At 36.5% G+C, this 16,343-nt stretch overlaps 6 protein-coding genes across 6 annotated transcripts; 3 read left to right on the forward strand and 3 right to left on the reverse strand.

Annotated features, from left to right (window-relative positions):
* Nucleotides 1-29: 29 nt before the first annotated feature.
* On the forward strand, nucleotides 30-1,406 carry C9374_009017 (uncharacterized protein; the record flags this gene model as incomplete). Its single annotated transcript, XM_044699158.1, has 1 exon — nucleotides 30-1,406. One exon carries the CDS (start codon nucleotides 30-32, stop codon nucleotides 1,404-1,406), a length of 1,377 nt encoding a protein of 458 aa, XP_044545194.1.
* A 66-nt stretch (nucleotides 1,407-1,472) lies between these two features.
* On the reverse strand, nucleotides 1,473-3,314 carry C9374_009018 (uncharacterized protein; the record flags this gene model as incomplete). Its single annotated transcript, XM_044699159.1, has 1 exon — nucleotides 1,473-3,314. The coding sequence occupies one exon, from the start codon at nucleotides 3,312-3,314 to the stop codon at nucleotides 1,473-1,475; it is 1,842 nt and encodes a 613-aa protein (XP_044545195.1).
* Nucleotides 3,315-4,890: 1,576 nt separating this feature from the next.
* On the reverse strand, nucleotides 4,891-9,226 carry C9374_009019 (uncharacterized protein; the record flags this gene model as incomplete). The annotated part of the gene is made up of 7 exons (XM_044699160.1): nucleotides 4,891-5,655; nucleotides 5,772-7,348; nucleotides 7,408-8,111; nucleotides 8,191-8,437; nucleotides 8,484-8,567; nucleotides 8,636-8,924; nucleotides 9,182-9,226. 7 exons carry the CDS (start codon nucleotides 9,224-9,226, stop codon nucleotides 4,891-4,893), a joined length of 3,711 nt encoding a protein of 1,236 aa, XP_044545196.1.
* A 606-nt stretch (nucleotides 9,227-9,832) lies between these two features.
* On the forward strand, nucleotides 9,833-13,209 carry C9374_009020 (uncharacterized protein; the record flags this gene model as incomplete). The annotated part of the gene is made up of 3 exons (XM_044699162.1): nucleotides 9,833-10,045; nucleotides 10,121-10,202; nucleotides 10,415-13,209. 3 exons carry the CDS (start codon nucleotides 9,833-9,835, stop codon nucleotides 13,207-13,209), a joined length of 3,090 nt encoding a protein of 1,029 aa, XP_044545197.1.
* A 76-nt stretch (nucleotides 13,210-13,285) lies between these two features.
* C9374_009021 (uncharacterized protein) lies at nucleotides 13,286-15,145 on the reverse strand (the record flags this gene model as incomplete). Its single annotated transcript, XM_044699163.1, has 1 exon — nucleotides 13,286-15,145. The coding sequence occupies one exon, from the start codon at nucleotides 15,143-15,145 to the stop codon at nucleotides 13,286-13,288; it is 1,860 nt and encodes a 619-aa protein (XP_044545198.1).
* A 393-nt stretch (nucleotides 15,146-15,538) lies between these two features.
* C9374_009022 (uncharacterized protein) lies at nucleotides 15,539-16,099 on the forward strand (the record flags this gene model as incomplete). The annotated part of the gene is made up of 2 exons (XM_044699164.1): nucleotides 15,539-15,835; nucleotides 15,890-16,099. 2 exons carry the CDS (start codon nucleotides 15,539-15,541, stop codon nucleotides 16,097-16,099), a joined length of 507 nt encoding a protein of 168 aa, XP_044545199.1.
* Nucleotides 16,100-16,343: the final 244 nt, after the last annotated feature.

Raw genomic sequence — 16,343 nt, forward strand, 5'->3', positions numbered from 1 at the left:
GTGCGATCAGAATTCACACTCAAGAAAAAATGTCCAACTTGCTCACGATACCCTGCCAATATATTTTTCAAGGAAAGTCAGCAGACATGAAATTAAGCTTTAAATCTGATTCGGAACGAAAAAGAACTATGGAAATTCTATTACCCCGATATGGAATGATTCCTATTGAATTGTCAGAAGTGATCGATCATAAATTTACCAAAATCAATTCAGAAGGAATGTTACTGTTGCGAGTACAAATGAATATTATTAGTTTATCAAATGAGAATAATGAATTCACAACCATTCCTCCTTCATCATCAAGTACAACGAATCAATCGTTGAAACCTCTCGTAAACTATTTGTACAATTTAATGCAAAACAAAACCAAAGGCCATGTGGTCAAGAATGCCCTAGAAAGAATTTCCAAAATTGTGAATCAACCAATTTTCACTGGTGACCAAGTAGAATTTGATTTAATTGTCACAGTGAGCGGAAATTGGGAAACCTATTCCAAAAAGTTTCTTGACATCATTGGATCGTTTTCAAAAGTGGAAAACAAACCAGTGTTGTATAGTATTGGACGAGAGTTCTTCTTCGACAAAAGAGACGCCACAGCTAGCTTGAACGGATATTTGTATCAGGTGGATTTAACTGTAAATTATTGGCTCGATACATTGGACGAGGAGCATAGTGACAAGTGTGTCATGACTGAATTTGGAGAGGACATTGCTGTATTACCAGTACAGTTTGTTTTGGATATTGAAAGATTTTCTGGTAATGGCTCCATACCAGCGAGTTCCAAAACTGATAGCACTCCAACCATCCCACTCTTGATATTTGAACAGGCCAAGTTGTACAAAAAGCCAATACCTTTTAACTCGGACAGCATTTGTGACATTTTATTTAATTATTACACAACAATGTCGAGAGCTGCACGCATTCCCGCAAACATTGTTTATCGATTAACTACAAGTACTCAGGTGGAAGGGTTAGAAAAATGGAAAGCATGCAACAACGATTCTTCCGAAATGTTGAAACAATTAATTACTCTTCAAGACGAGAAACGAAAGAACAACAAGGCGAAAGCACGATATATGAGGGAGAAACAAGAATGGGAAAATTTCAAAAACTTCTGTGAACAAGATTGGTCTACGGCAACAGCATTTCTTTCACGAGTTGAGTTTATCGAGAACATGACTTGTGAAAAAGTGAGCCAAGAAATTGAGAGAAAACTTTCCAAACACTACGTATGCAGAAATTTCAAAACTCTTAGCAATTGTTTGTATGGTTTTGTTAAATCTCAGTTGTTGGAACAAAGTACTGCAAACGGAAAGCTTTCCAGGTCCATGATGTTGGATCAACACAAGTTGAAACAGGTGATCGACTCGATTGTCACTGACTTTGCTTCACTGTCGATGAGGTAAAGCTTTTATGCTTTTCGACAACAAGGAGTTTAATAATGTTTACAATATTAATTTAACAAAATTTGTCTATTTAGATTGACTGGTAGCTGCATTCTTGTTCTTTTTCAAAGTAGTGATCTTGAAAGTAGTCAGTGCTTCCTTTCTCAATTGTTTTTGGAATTGAACAGATTGAACAAATCTAGCATGAGTATCTAGCATGAGAATACAAATTTCGTTTTCGACGCCATCAAAAATACCATCAGCCAAATGTTCATTTTGACCAGTGGCAAAGAAATCTAAATGTTCCTTCACACGATCGATCATTTGCTTATTGAGGTTGACTGAGTGTTCACCGTTCACTTCTAAAAAGTCACTATAAATCTCAAAAGCAATTTCATACTTCTTCTTTTCAATGTTAATGAGATCCTTTTCTGTGAAACCCTTCTTCTTCTTTTTAGGTTGTTCGACGCTTAGCCCTCCTTCTGATGTAGCATCTGACGTTGTTTGATCATTGTCATAGAGATAGACTTGAATCTCAAAACTTCTTTCACACAACTTTTTGTAATCAGTAATCTTATCCAAAAGTAAAAAGTTCTCCAAACTCATTTCTTGCTTGCAGTGTGCCTTGAATAATTCTCTGAGTTTGTTATCCTTCATGGTATCCATCAACAAGTGTGCCTTGACCTTTTGTAATTTCTTGGTATTCACCGAGTCCTTTCTCAAACTCAAACCAATAGAGGCCACCACTGTTGGTATGACCACTAGTAGTGACACACAAATGACAATCAATGAAATCGTAGTCACAAGCAATGAGTAATTAGATCCTTCATCTCTCTTTGATTTCACATAATTCACCATGGGTTGAAACTCAACGGCATAACCTTCTAAAAATCCTTTATAGGCAGCCGAGTCAATCATACTCATGGCTGTTGAAAAATTGCCAGCAGCAGCTTGTCCCAATGCAGCAAATTCAGTACCTACAGCTTTGGAAGTTCTCAATTCCAAAACAGAAATGTTATGGGAGACTGTGTATTGAAGACTTGGAGGAACTCTTTTTTGAACACTTTGAGCATTGGCCGTAAACTTTTTCTGCCAATCATAATATCTTGCTGTATAATTAGCAGTAGTGACAGGATTAAAGTTGGAAAACACTGCAGCTCTACAACTGGCAATCATCATTTCTCTATAATAGGAAGTATCGGTATCGAGACCAAACCAATTGGCACTATAATCTGATTGTGTGAGATATCCAGCCAAAATTAAACCACCCAACACGAGGAATGCCACCAAATTGACAATGAGTGACATTAAACTCAATACTTTCAACCAACTCAATTCAAAAGTTCCACATCGTGTGTGAATTCGAATCGCATCTGAACCAGTTGCAGAACCAGATCTTCCACTCGAACCAGAACGTTTGGTTTTTGATGAAGTAGCAGCACTCTTGTTACTTTTTGTTTCGATATCTTTCACATTGACCGTGACTGAGTGATGATGATCATGAGCGTGATGATGATTCATACCACCACCAGGTGATTGAACATCATCAGAAGCATCATCACTGGATAATACATCAGAATTATCACGAATCGTGGTGACCTTGTTTTGAGTCGATGAATTGGTTCGATTCGAAACAGTATTATTATTTTGAAGGAACGAGGAATGGGCACCAAGAAATGAACCACTACCACCATTGGGTTGAGAGGATGAAGGTAATGGATGTTGAAATTGTTGAGAAGTTTGTTGTTGGTGTTGCTGACCACTCAACAAGTGCACTTGAGAAGTAGTCGAAGTATTCGAATCAGAAACAGTTCCAGGACTCACATCACCCGTTAAAGAAGTGGTTGAGGAGGAAGCACCATTGGGATTCACTTGTAAATACGAAAGAGAAGATTTGTGGTTTAATTCAATATCATTGGGGTCTGTCATTTTGTATGTTGAGTGTTTCAAGAGTTGTGGTGCGGGGAGGTGTGTGTTTTGGGACAAGGATGGGAAGAGGTGTGTGTGTGTCTGGTTGTTGTTGTTGTTTTGTTTTTTTAATATGAAAATGTGAAGAGATTCATGACATCCAAGATGATGCATGAATCTGCGTGTTTGAACAAGAGAGTGCTGCATACACCTCGATTTGCATTGCTTTTGGTGTGGACGGTTGGAAATTGGCAAATGACAGCCAAAACCATTCGCATCCATTTGAGTATTTTTTAGAAATTAATGGATATAAAAGGAGCATACTATACCGAAATAGATCTTTTGTCTCTGGAACAGTAACGTAAAGTGTTGACAGTGAGTGTGTTGGAAGAGGAAATTGGCAGACTGTTTGTGTGATTTTTTCATTCCTAATTATCAATAGAGTGACAATTTCACACAATAGTGCTAACAAATGTTCCGAGGTTCGGTTTGATTTGTCATTTTCAAATCAAATATATGGTACGGATGATGATGATGACCATTCAAAATGGCTTTGATTTACAGTTGTTGTTGAGGAGTAGTTTTCAGAGAGAGAAAACAAGAAACCTTTCAGGAAAAATTCAAAAACCTTCTGCATGTCCATCTTTCCATACAAAACCTTATTTAATTTAAATAATATATAGGTGTAACGTTTGAAAATTATTCCAATCCCAAATTGTGTCTAGTCAACCCAGTACAGGATGCATCATGAACGACGTTTTGAGAGGATGAAATTGCGATTTTGGATGTTGATCTCCACATGCTCAAAACTGAAATAGGTCAATCTATTTAGAAGATAACGAGTGATGCTTTTGAATGCCTTTTTGAGTTCTCGAGAATACAACAGGAGCGGTTAATTATTTCTGTATTCTCGAACCATTTGTCAAGTCATGATCATTCTGAGATCAATTCTCTAGAATTAAACCCTTTGGTGAGGAGACATTCTTGTCTGGGGCATGGATAAAAGAGTCTTCAATGAACAATAATGATGTTTGGACGATGATCGTGTATTGAATAGTCCATGCAAAGAATGAATTCGTTCTTTAATAACTGAACCAAATCAAAGCTTTGATCTCATGAGTTTGTGTTACCCATCATCCATGGAGGTCCTTACATCAACCTAATGAGGAAAGGTTAAAACGGTCCGAACACAAGTTCACACCTTGGTTGATCTCAATAACTAGCGTGATTTTGAAATCAGAATTGTTCTTTTCATCATTTACTGTTCTTCTTGTTCATGGATGAGTGAGTAGTCTACTCATTGTCTATGCTCAATACTTGAAGCCAATTCTTGGATAAGAATGATTTTTTCGTTAAAACGCAAGAACTGTTTTCAAGTTTGTGCATTCACAGTATTTGAAATATTGAAAATTGTTATTGTTTTCATTTCTCACTAAGTGCTTATTCAAAAGCCATTAAATGTAGTTTTGTGACATGTGCACGACACATAAAATGTCAAAAATTTTTGTGATCGAACCGTTCTGTAAAGTCGTTTGGTACCATTTGGTAAGGAAAGAATTGGTTCAATAACATGTTATTCAAAGATCACACACACACGTTACATGTTTGTGTCCTTCTTTTGTTCATCGGATGTTAAAGTCGTCGTGGTTGTCTTTTGTTGGCCATTATTGGTAGCATTATCTCCACTGTAGTATTGTTTGATGAGATCTTGTTGATTATCTGTTTGTGAGAATGCAAATCCACGATAATCCACTTTGGCAATTGATGTAAATATTTTCTTAATTTCTTGCAATTCGATAGGATTGAATTTCTTCTTCTTCTTAAGCTTAACTGGAAGACCTTCTTCAAATGGGAAGAATTCCATAATGTCTTCACGTGACTTCTTCTTGTGATGCTTTTGAATGTCATAATAGAGTTTTCGTGATTGAGCTCGAAGCCACAATTTCCAGAAAATGTCACGAATGCAACAAATAAATGTCACAGCCAATAAAACAAACCAAAATTGAGGAGCAAAGAAAAGTCTAAATCGTTGCATAATTTCATAAAATTCCTTAACAACAGGAACTGGGTGTGGATAAATGTAATAAATTGAGCCATAAATAAAGATAAACGCTGGCCAAAGAGCAAGAGTTCCAGCATACATGAGAACAGTGACCCATGTCCAAGAGGAGGTTTCAATACTGAGTTTCACAGTAATGACCACAAGCACGCAAGAATAAACGGCAATACCAATCGTTTGAGTGTCAATTTCTTGACCATCCAGGAATGAGGTTCCTACCAAAGCAAAGTAAGGAACAAAGAAGCAAACCACTGATTGGAAAATAGAGTTGATGACCCAATAAATAAAAACTCTTGGATTGAACTATGTATGAACGAATGATATGATGAATATTGATGTGTATGAACGATTATTGATTCATAATAATGTGAAATAATGAGTCACACAAGATGCATCTTGTGCACAACTAGGATACTTACAAATCGATTCTTTTGACCTTGGAAATATAATTCTGGGAATTTTTCAGCGGCTGGTGCAGGTACATCTCTATCAATAACTGCAAGAGTAATAATTGGAATTCCTGAAAATACTAAATTGTAAAGTGCAATGGTCCACTTGTCGTGCAATGTCGTTCCACTGAAACCATTAAAGAAAATAAACCACAATTGCGTCAAAAAGAAGACAGTGTTCTTGTAAAAGCAATAGAGAACTAATTTGGAGACTCTTCTATAGGACCATCTTCCATGCACAAGAAGTAATCGCTTCAAAAATCTAAATTGGCCAATCGCATAATCTGAAGCATTCACTGCTTGCAGGCCTTCAACTCCGCTGATTCCAATACCAACGTGAGCACTTTGAATCATGGCCACATCGTTAGCACCATCTCCAATAGCCAAAGTATTACCAGAGACATTTTGCTTAATTAACAATACAACGTCTGATTTTTGCTTTGGCGAAACTCTGCAACAAATGACGCTCTTACATTTGATAGAAAGCAAGAGGAATAGATTTTTGAGAGCTGGATCTTCTAAAATGTGAATTAAACGTTCTCCATCCACAACCAAACCAAGAGCATCGTGTGAGATGTTATTCATGTTGGCAGTGTTGATACTTTTTTCTATAAAGTCCTTAATGGCCTCATTGGTGTGACCTTCGACAACCAACAACGTCATACTAGAGTTCAACAAGTCACAAGCGAATCCAATGTTAATTGCTGTTTCAAGTTTGTCGCCTGTGAGCACCCAAATGTTAATACCTGCTTTTCTCAATTCATAAATAGTATCTCCAACTCCTTCTTGAAGCTTATCTTCAATACCTGTACTGCCGACGAGAAGCAAATTTTTCTCAATTCTCGCTGCTACCTCTTCCACTTTTCGAGTTCTATCTTCGAGTGAAGTTTTTGCTTCCTCGTAATCTCTGTGCCATTGTGCATATTCTTCTTCGTCGAGATATGCTTTGGCACAACAAAGAGTTCTAAGGCCTTCGTCTCCAAATTGATCCAAGTGCTTTAAAGTCACATCCATGTACTCTTGGTTTGGAGCCAATAAGGGATAAATGACAGAGTCTGCTCCCTTTGTTAAAATTAATAATTGACCTTCTGTGTTTCGCACAATGACAGATTGTCTCTTTCTGTCACTAGAAAATTCAATAATGTCCAAAATTTGGTATTGTTTTTCCTCTCCTAATATTGAAAACGTCACGTCATTTGGTGATCTAGCAATGAATTCAACGCCCAAATATTTAGCTGCCTTAACAAGTGCTGCTTCATCAGGGCTACTAGCTTGGTAAACAATTTCTCCATTTGCTCCAGACCTTTCAGGAATGACAGTGTGACACACAGCCAGCAAGATTAAGAAGTCTAAAATTTCATTTTTCTGAGGACTATCTTTCCATGCTCCATCCATCAATCTCTCGTCATAAAATTGGAAGTTTGGATTGTTCTTTGCACTGAGAGGTCTAGTATCTTCGAGTATTTTGCCTTCTCTTTTTGCAGCAGCTTTTGCAATCTCTGTAATACCAGAACCATAGACTTCTCCTGCAATGGAACATTTCAAAACTATAAGTTCAGAAGAATTATCAAAAAATGATTTGACCAACAATGCAAAGAAAACTTACAGTCCATCTTATTTTGTGTAAGAGTTCCAGTCTTATCACTGAAAATATATTGAATGGCTCCTAAATCTTCGTTCAGTGCCGAGGATCTGACCATGGCTGGAGTATCTGTATCTTCATGATACATGGCCAAATCCTTACTAATCATGATACCTTGAACTAACTTGGCAGCTTCAATAGAGACATACAAAGAAATTGGAATTAAATTACTTAATAGCACCAGAATGGTGAAAAATCCTTTGAATCCTGACCAAGCCAAATAATCTGCATCAATGACCACTCCAGCAAATAAATACCATGCCGATTTGTTTCGTGCAGTCCAAATAATGAGACCAATGTCACAAATAATGACCAACAAAATTTCAATAGCGAGCATGATAAAAACTAGTTGATTGGTCATTCTTTCAATCTTACTAGTCTTGTGTGGAGTCTCCTTGGTGTTCATCATGAGCTTGGTATCGTGACCTGTAAAAACAGCAACACCAATCACAAAGTCTGTATTTCTGAGAGAAGATCCTCGAAGACAGATTTGTTCGGGATCCACGGCCAATTTCTTTCCAGTGCTTAATACTAACGTTCCTTCAAATTTGTACAATCTGTTGTTTGGTTTTTCACACTCCAAAATTGCTTTCACAGTTTTTAAAGCTTCTGGTGCAGATAAGTACGTAGTTTCATGCTTACATCTCTTAATTTTCAAATTTGTTTCACTATTACAATGTATAAACATTGAGTGATTACCAACAATGAAACATGTTAAGATCATTCAAGAGACCACAAGCTACGTACCCATCCAAGCTTGATGTTTCCACATAACAAATACCTTGATGTTCACTCGATGATAGTAAAACAATGTCACAAGGGAATGGTTCCTTATTATAAACTTGTAAGATATCTCCCGTTTTCACATCCTTCCAAAATACTTCAACAAATTGTCCATCTCTGAACACTCGTGTGAGTTTGTTATTGGTCACCTTGTCAGAAACTCTTCGTTTGATATCTTCATAAGCGTCCTTACACATGGTACAAATCAGCACTAATTATGTGTTAACGTCTGAACATTTACAAACAAAATGACCTACCAAAACAGAGAGGAATAAAAGCAGTGAATTGTCCAGTGGGTGATAATCCAGGAATAGTCTGCAGTAAGGCCATAAATAAAAAGTCTATTTCAATATAATTTTTAAAATATTGTAAAATTTAACAACAAGTAATCTTACTTCAACACACTTACAGCAATTTGCAAATCGGTGAAACTGTTGATATAAATTCTTAAACAAAAAATTATAAAATGTATATTTTGTAGTCTTGATCGAATTGTCACAAAATCCATACTTGACATTTGCCATTTCATCGTTCACAAATACAAGTCTCGTCTTTTCGGGATCATGTTGCTGTTGAACGTCAAAAACATTGAATGCGCCTCTTGTAGCATCATTGTATAGATTTGAGACGCTTCCAGATGCCACATTGGTATTCACGGAGATTCCAGTGTCCATTAGTGATGTATTTTCATCAGGAGCCTGAGGATGATTATATTATTTGGTATTCGGAATATTTACAAAGGTTAACGACCGGCAAGGTACGTTGGAGCAGAGGGTTCCAAGTATTTTTGTTTGATGCATGTCAGGTGTCCAGACAACAAATGCAAGCATTCAAAACGGGTAGCATGGACAAAAATGGTAAGAAGGAACACAAATCCCGAAGCATTGAAATCATTTAAATAAATAATAACAATATTCAATCACCAATTTGTACTAATTAGAATCGTCCTCCATACCTTTCTTCGAAATAATTTCTTAAACCACATGTTGTTCATAAACATTTTGAAATAGTGTTTTCAACAAGTTTGATTGAAAATACTTCAACTCGAGAAGTGTATCGGATGTGTATGATGTACACTCTCACACGTGTTCAACAATGTATCAGAAATCTCCTCGTGTTATCGGAATAGAAATTTGTTATCCAAAAACTTGCTCACACGCAACCACAATGAATATCGAATCTCTTTCAAGAGTATTGTTCCAATAATTTTGTGAAGTAAATGATGAAATGCAGTATTGTTGTGAATCTGTGGTAAACGAAACAACGATGTTGGACACGATTCGAAAGAGTGTGTCGACGGGTCAAATTTGACTCTTCGTGTTATTAATTTTTTTGTGTGTTGTGTGAATCCGTAATTTCTCTTCGACTTGACAGCTTTAAGATTTATTTGTTCGAAGGATAATAAAAGACTCTATTTAATCATCGATTAACATTCTAACATTAGTACGAGCAGGAAATACAGTCTATTAAGAATTTACATTGAGTTTCCAATAAGGATTTATGTGAAAATTTGAAGGTCGCTTGATCGAATATGGACATGGGTTGTCAACGCTCGAAAAAGTCAAATGTCGATCATTCGCTTTCACCAAAATCAATTTCAAAAAAAATGTCTCAAGTAGATCTTCTCGGAGCATCACAATCTGTGTCTACAACTGGTGCAGCTGCTGCTACAGCTGTTCAATCACCTCTCGGTGGTCGTGTGAAAAAGAGTGGCAAACTCGTCATGGAAAATCCAAAAAAGAAATTCTTTCAAAAGTCAAATTATAAGAGATTTGTCGTGTTGACTTCTAAAAAGATACTATGTTTTAAAGACAGTGAGGTAAGTATGAACGAGATTTGATTTTTCAACAAATATTATTTGAACCAAAAATCATGAAACATGACAACTTTTTAGAAAGTCGAAAAGAAACCCGAAGATAAGATTCCATTGAGCAGATTTTCTGCTATTGTAGATATTGATAATCACAAGGGAATGCGTAAGTATATTAAACTATTACAACCTCACTTGAATGATTGATTCCAATTGTTGATACTTTTTATACTTTTTCATCCATTGACGATCCTTGATTCATTATTGCAACCATGATGACCATGATGTTGTTGTTTCCATAAATTATTTACAATGATGTTCATGGTCCTTGATTCATACATGACGATCATCTCTCTCTCATCACTTTTCACACAACAGAAAATTCCTTTGGTATTCGGACTGCCCTTCCTTCGAACAGTCCCTATCTTGATCAAGACAGCAGCACCATGAACAATGATGACTCACCAACCTCTCCTTCAAGTTCAAACAAAACATTTTGGTTCTTTGCTGAGAATCCCGAAGAACGTAAATCATGGATTGATACCATTACCAATGTCATTGAAGAATTGAAAGAGTCACAAACTCATCTCCATCTTAAAGTTGTGAAATTGATCGAACAACAAAATTATAATGATGTTCGACAATTGATTCTCAATGGAGAATACTCCAAGAATGCCTTTTTGCATTTCACAAAAGACGAAAAGAGAAAGAGTACTGATAGAGGAAATAGAAGTGCTTCCATTGCACCTGGTTTGCGAGAAGATGATTTGAGTGATGATGAAGACGACGAACAAGTATTAACCACTGAAGAAATTCGTCAATTAACTCAAATGGGTTATGGTGACAGAGATACCATTTTGCACATTGCTGTGAAAAATCAAGACTTAAAGCTTGTGAAATTCTTGCTGGAGAGAGACGTCGATTTTAATAAGAAGAATAAGCTCGATCAAACAGCATTGCATTTCATTCCAATCTCGAATGGACCTGGAGTGTTTGATCCTTCGACAGCAAATCGAAGTGGAAATTTGGAAAATTCAAGCGAAATTCCTCAATTGTCCCTTACTGGAAGCAGTGATAACAGCAGTGCTTCAAATTCGTCACCAAGAAGTGGAGGAGTTTCTCCACGTGGCATTTCTCCTCGTTCTGGTGGTATTTTGAGACCTCGTGACGAGTTGCTTCAAATGATTCTCGAAAAGAAGGAACAAAGAAAGATTAATATTAATCAATTTGACAAAAATGGTGGTTTCACAGCTCTTAATTTAGCTGCTAGAGAAAATGAAATGGATCTTGTCACCAAGTTGGTCTATGAAAATGCAGATCCAAATTTGGAAAATGATGTGGGTTGGACACCAATGCATTATGCCGTCTACAATCAAAACTTGAGAATGCTTGAAGTTTTGACCAAGAGAGGAGGTGGTAAACTATTGGCATGTTCCAAGAGATTTGTCGAACCTCATGACGAAGACCTTGCTAAATATGGAAATGTCAAATTAGAAGAATTGAGAAAGTACGGCAAAATGAGTCCATTAGATATGATTTTGAGCATGTTAGCTACTGCAACAAGAAAGTTGATGAATGCCTCTTTGTTAAACTCGTTCAACGATCGATTGGCCACTCCCGGATACAAATCCACACCCGTCATTCCAGGATTACAAACTCAACCCACTCAATCCGTTCTTCAAACTATTAACAGTAATCCAAGCTTGTCCAAAATATTGAGCTTGGCCAAAACCGTTCTCACTGAAACCACAACTTCAAGTATTTCTCCAGAAGATCTCGAAAATCACTTGAAACAATTGTCCTCCGATGAAAATCTTGACTTGTTTATGGACCATTTGTTTGTAGCTATTCAATTTGCAGAAGAACTTTCCATGGACAAGTGCAATTTAATCCTCAAAACACTCACTGCCAAAGTTCCAAAAATCGTCTTGACTCGTTTCGATGTTGGAAGCACAATTTCTGGAATGCACTCTTCCACAACCTTTATTCACATTGCTATTCGTGCCAAGAATGCACAAGCTCTCGCCATTCTCCTCAATAATCCAACATTGAACAGTGATGAGATGAAAAATATTGTCAATGATTGTGAAAAGCGTGCTGCTGATGGTGCTGAATATACTCCTCTTCATAATGCCATGTTGCATGCTCCTGCATTGACTGGAATTTTACTTGACCACGGAGCTGATTGTCACAAACGTTCTGGAAAGGATTTACCAATCTTTTTGGCTGTACAATGTAAAGAATTACCTGGAGACGTTGGTGCTCGAATTGTTCAAGCTGCTTTAGATGAAGAAGGAAAAACACAAGATGATATTCTCAATTTTAGCAATAGTTTGGGACAATCATTATTGTTCTTTGCTTGCCAAAATTCACAACTGGAACTTGTGAAAAAGTTGGTAGAGAGAGGTGCAAATAGTGGAGCCATCACTAATGGAAATGAAACAGTCTTGTCTGCAGCTGCCTATGGTGGTAACTTGCAAGTCATGGAATATTTGATTGATGAATTGAAATTAGATCCAAGTGGTAGCTATGAAGAATTGTACACTGAAAATTCATATCCTCCAATTCATGCCGCAACAAAGAATGGTCATTTGGAAGCTGTGAAATTGTTAGTTGAAAAGTATGGTGTTTCAGTGAATCAATCACGACACGATTTACAAATGAGACCCATTCATTTGTGTTCGATTAGTGGAAAATTAGATGTTGCTCAATATTTGGTTGAGAAGGGATGTGATTGTTCAGTAACCATCAACACTAGAGAGGATAAATTACTCACTCCACTCCACTTGGCTGCTGGTTATGGACATCCTGAAATTGTCAAGTTATTGGTTGAACAAGGAAACTACAATGGACAATTCAAACCAGAAAAAGAAGATTCATCATTGAAGGTTGACCTGAATTTAATCAAGACACAAAATGGTGTCACTCCTCTTGAATTGGCCATGAAACGTGTTCAACTCAATGTTGTTAAATATTTGTGTGAATTGGGAACCGTTTCTGATGAACACACATTGCAACTTGCCATTCAAAGTAACAATTCTGAAATTATTGGATGGGTAGAAAAACGACTTGGAGGCAGTAATGAAGAAAAGAATAGACATTTGAAACTTGGATCATTTGACACGCTTGGATTGAGCGTGACGTCAGCTACTCCAAAGAGTCCTCAACAATAAGAATTCTTTTTTTTACATTTACTTGTTTATTTACATATTTACAAACGTGTCCATAATATATAATAATTTGGACAGACTATTCCTCTCTTTCGCCATCATCTTTTTCATCGTCATCATTCTCTGTTCTTGGTGAAGAAATAGTCGATGAAGTGGAATCGTTATTGGAATTTGCAGCTGAAGGTTTTGGAGCATTTTCCAAAAAACTCTCAAACTCCTTACTTGCTTCCAAGACTTGAGAAAAACTTTTTCTACATCTTAAAAAGAAAGCTTGGAGTTGTGACATGCAGAAGGTGTGATCTTTCAATTGTGTCCACAATAATTCTCCCTTCTCTTCTGTGTATTCATTAGGAAAGAAATTTCGAGCCAGTTTCTTGCATTGATAACAAGTGGCATGTCCGAAATAGATTCTTCGATCCACTCGTCCATTTCTGATTAAGGATGGAGGCAATTTTTCTTTGTAATTGGTGGTCATGAAGACAATTCTCGACTCTTGACTCGTAATTCCATCTAAACAATTCAACAAACAAGAGAAGGTAATTTTTGATGATTCAGAAAAATCACTATTTTCACCTTTGGCCTTCTTTTCCACTTTAGGAAATGCAGAGTCAATATCTTCCAACACAATCATGGAGTTTGCAGGAGCATTGGTAAATAACGAAACTAAATAATCATCAGTTAAATTTTTCGCTCCCAAATTTAACACACAAATATCCAAATTCAAACAAGCAGCAATCGCCATAATGGTGCTCGTTTTGCCACTTCCTGGCTCACCATATAACAAGTAACCTCTTCGATAGGGAATTCCTCTTTCCTTATACCATTGTCTTCCATTTAAAAATTCACAAATATCTGAATGTAAATCTTCGAAAACACCTTCATCCAAAATCACTGTGTTCACTTCACGTTTCTCCTTAACGGAAGCAAGTGCCCATGATTGATAGAAGGGTGTGAAAAGTTTTGTCTTTTCACGAGTCAATAAGGTATGCACATAGAAACAATCTCGAAGTAACTCTGTGAACATGGAGAATGCAGTGGTGTTCGAGTTTGGAGTTTTCACACTGATCTTCTTTTGTTCAGTGGAGGTATGGAAAGTATTGGAATGATCATTGGAGTTGTCATTATTCAAAGCTTTGGTTTCAACAGGAACTTCCTTTTGAGAACTCGACGCCAAATTATTCCATGTTAAAAACTCCTTTTTAAACCCAGCTCTTTCTAACATGTCATTGACATGATGTGAATTAGTGACATTCTCAACACATGGATACAAGAATCTAATAAACACATTCATCCATGAATATCTTGGTTTCCAAATAGTAATAAACTCCTTTTCTCTAATTTCATTCACTGTATTTTGCACAGTCATTTGTAAATGAATAATATAAGGTTGTGAATTGACATAGATCACATGAAAGCCATACGCTGGAACAAAATTCACCTTCTTTTCAAAATTCTGTAAAGTTTCATTCAAATTTTGTAATGAATTGGAGTCATCATTGCGATCATTGGTCGAACGATTTCCAAAAGAGACAATTCCACTAATTTTCAATGATTGCTTGTAAGGTTTGATTTGAGAGCTACCACTCAGTGTATAAGGGTGAAACGAAAACCAAGAATTAAACCACATAAATTCTTCATCCTTATCTGACAAGGAGAGTTGAAAAAAAAGAATTCTTGTCAATACCGTTTCCAAGCTTAATTTCAAGTAATAGAGAACGAATGAGCCAAGAGCTCCAACCACAAGGACCATTATGCTCATATTTCCAAAGAGGAGAGATGAGTTTGTATTGGAAGTATCGAACGGTTGAACAGTAGTCGTAGTTGCCGAACAACACATTTTGGTAGAGTCTTGGATTTCAGCAAGAATTGGAGCTACTCTCATGCTTATAAAACATGAAAGAAGGAATAAGAACACTCTTGCATTACTGGTGGTGTACATCTTTTTTTTAGCTTGAAAATCACATGATGGTGTGTTTCTTCTTGACTATTAATAGGGTTTTACGATTGTTGAAATATGTAACATTGTAAAATCACGGGTGAATTAGGAACACCTTCAAAATATTGTAATAATGAATTCATTGAACCCGTTGTTGTTGTTGTTGGAAATCTAACGGATTTTAGTCTATGAAAAGAAGGCTCTCTATATCGGGGTACTGTATTCAGTGTAACATGAATTTTTTGATAATTTAATAATTAATTATTAAATTATTATATTATTTTTTGATTATTATTATCATCAGAATATTGTTATCATAAGATCAATTCATCAAACTGGAGTCATCATGATCATCTTCGGATGATTATTAAATCATCGCAACCTGCAGCCAAAAAAATGTCCTCATCGTCTGCTGAATTTTATTCTTTCACCGTTCCCGATGCACAAGGCAATGATATTTCCATGTCCGATTACAAGGGCAAGGTAGTGATGATTGTGAATGTTGCATCGTCTTGTGGACTAACTCCCCAATATCAAGAATTGCAACAACTTTATGAGCAATACAAGGATGAAGGGTTTGAAATTTTGGCATTTCCTTGCAATCAATTCGCATTTCAGGAGCGAGGAAGTAATGAAGAGATTTGTCAATTCGCACGAACAAAGTTTAACGTAACATTCAAGATTTTCGCCAAGGTATGTAGAGTTTTCACTGTGAAATAATGAGGGATAATTAACACAACTGATTAGACGACCGTCAACGGTAGTGACACTATTCCCTTGTATAAATATTTAAAGAAGGAAGGAGAAGGTTCCATGTTTAACGCTATCAAGTGGAATTTTACCAAATTCTTAATTACTAGGGATGGCAAAGTACTGCAAAGATATTCACCCTACACAAAACCTTTGGAGATTGAAGAGGATATCAAAAAATTATTGGCAGAAAAGCCATCTGAGTAATAATAGCTGTGTTTGTAACACATAAACGAGTTTGTTTGAAATTTTCCAATAATCTCGAAGCGTTGCTATTGCAAGTCTTCCACAATTTTCTTTCCTTATGATGGGATAGCTGTTACATGATAATGAATGTGTCATGTTCTTTCCATCTTTCAAGAGGATCCTTGACATTGTCATAGCTCACAATTTTCAAACACCACCTCAACCGTTTGAACATGTCTGAAATTACCTGTTGATTTGTAATGCT

Source organism: Naegleria lovaniensis, assembly GCF_003324165.1.
Source record: "Naegleria lovaniensis strain ATCC 30569 chromosome Unknown tig035, whole genome shotgun sequence".
Classification (NCBI taxonomy): Eukaryota; Heterolobosea; class Eutetramitea; order Acrasida; family Naegleriidae; genus Naegleria; species Naegleria lovaniensis.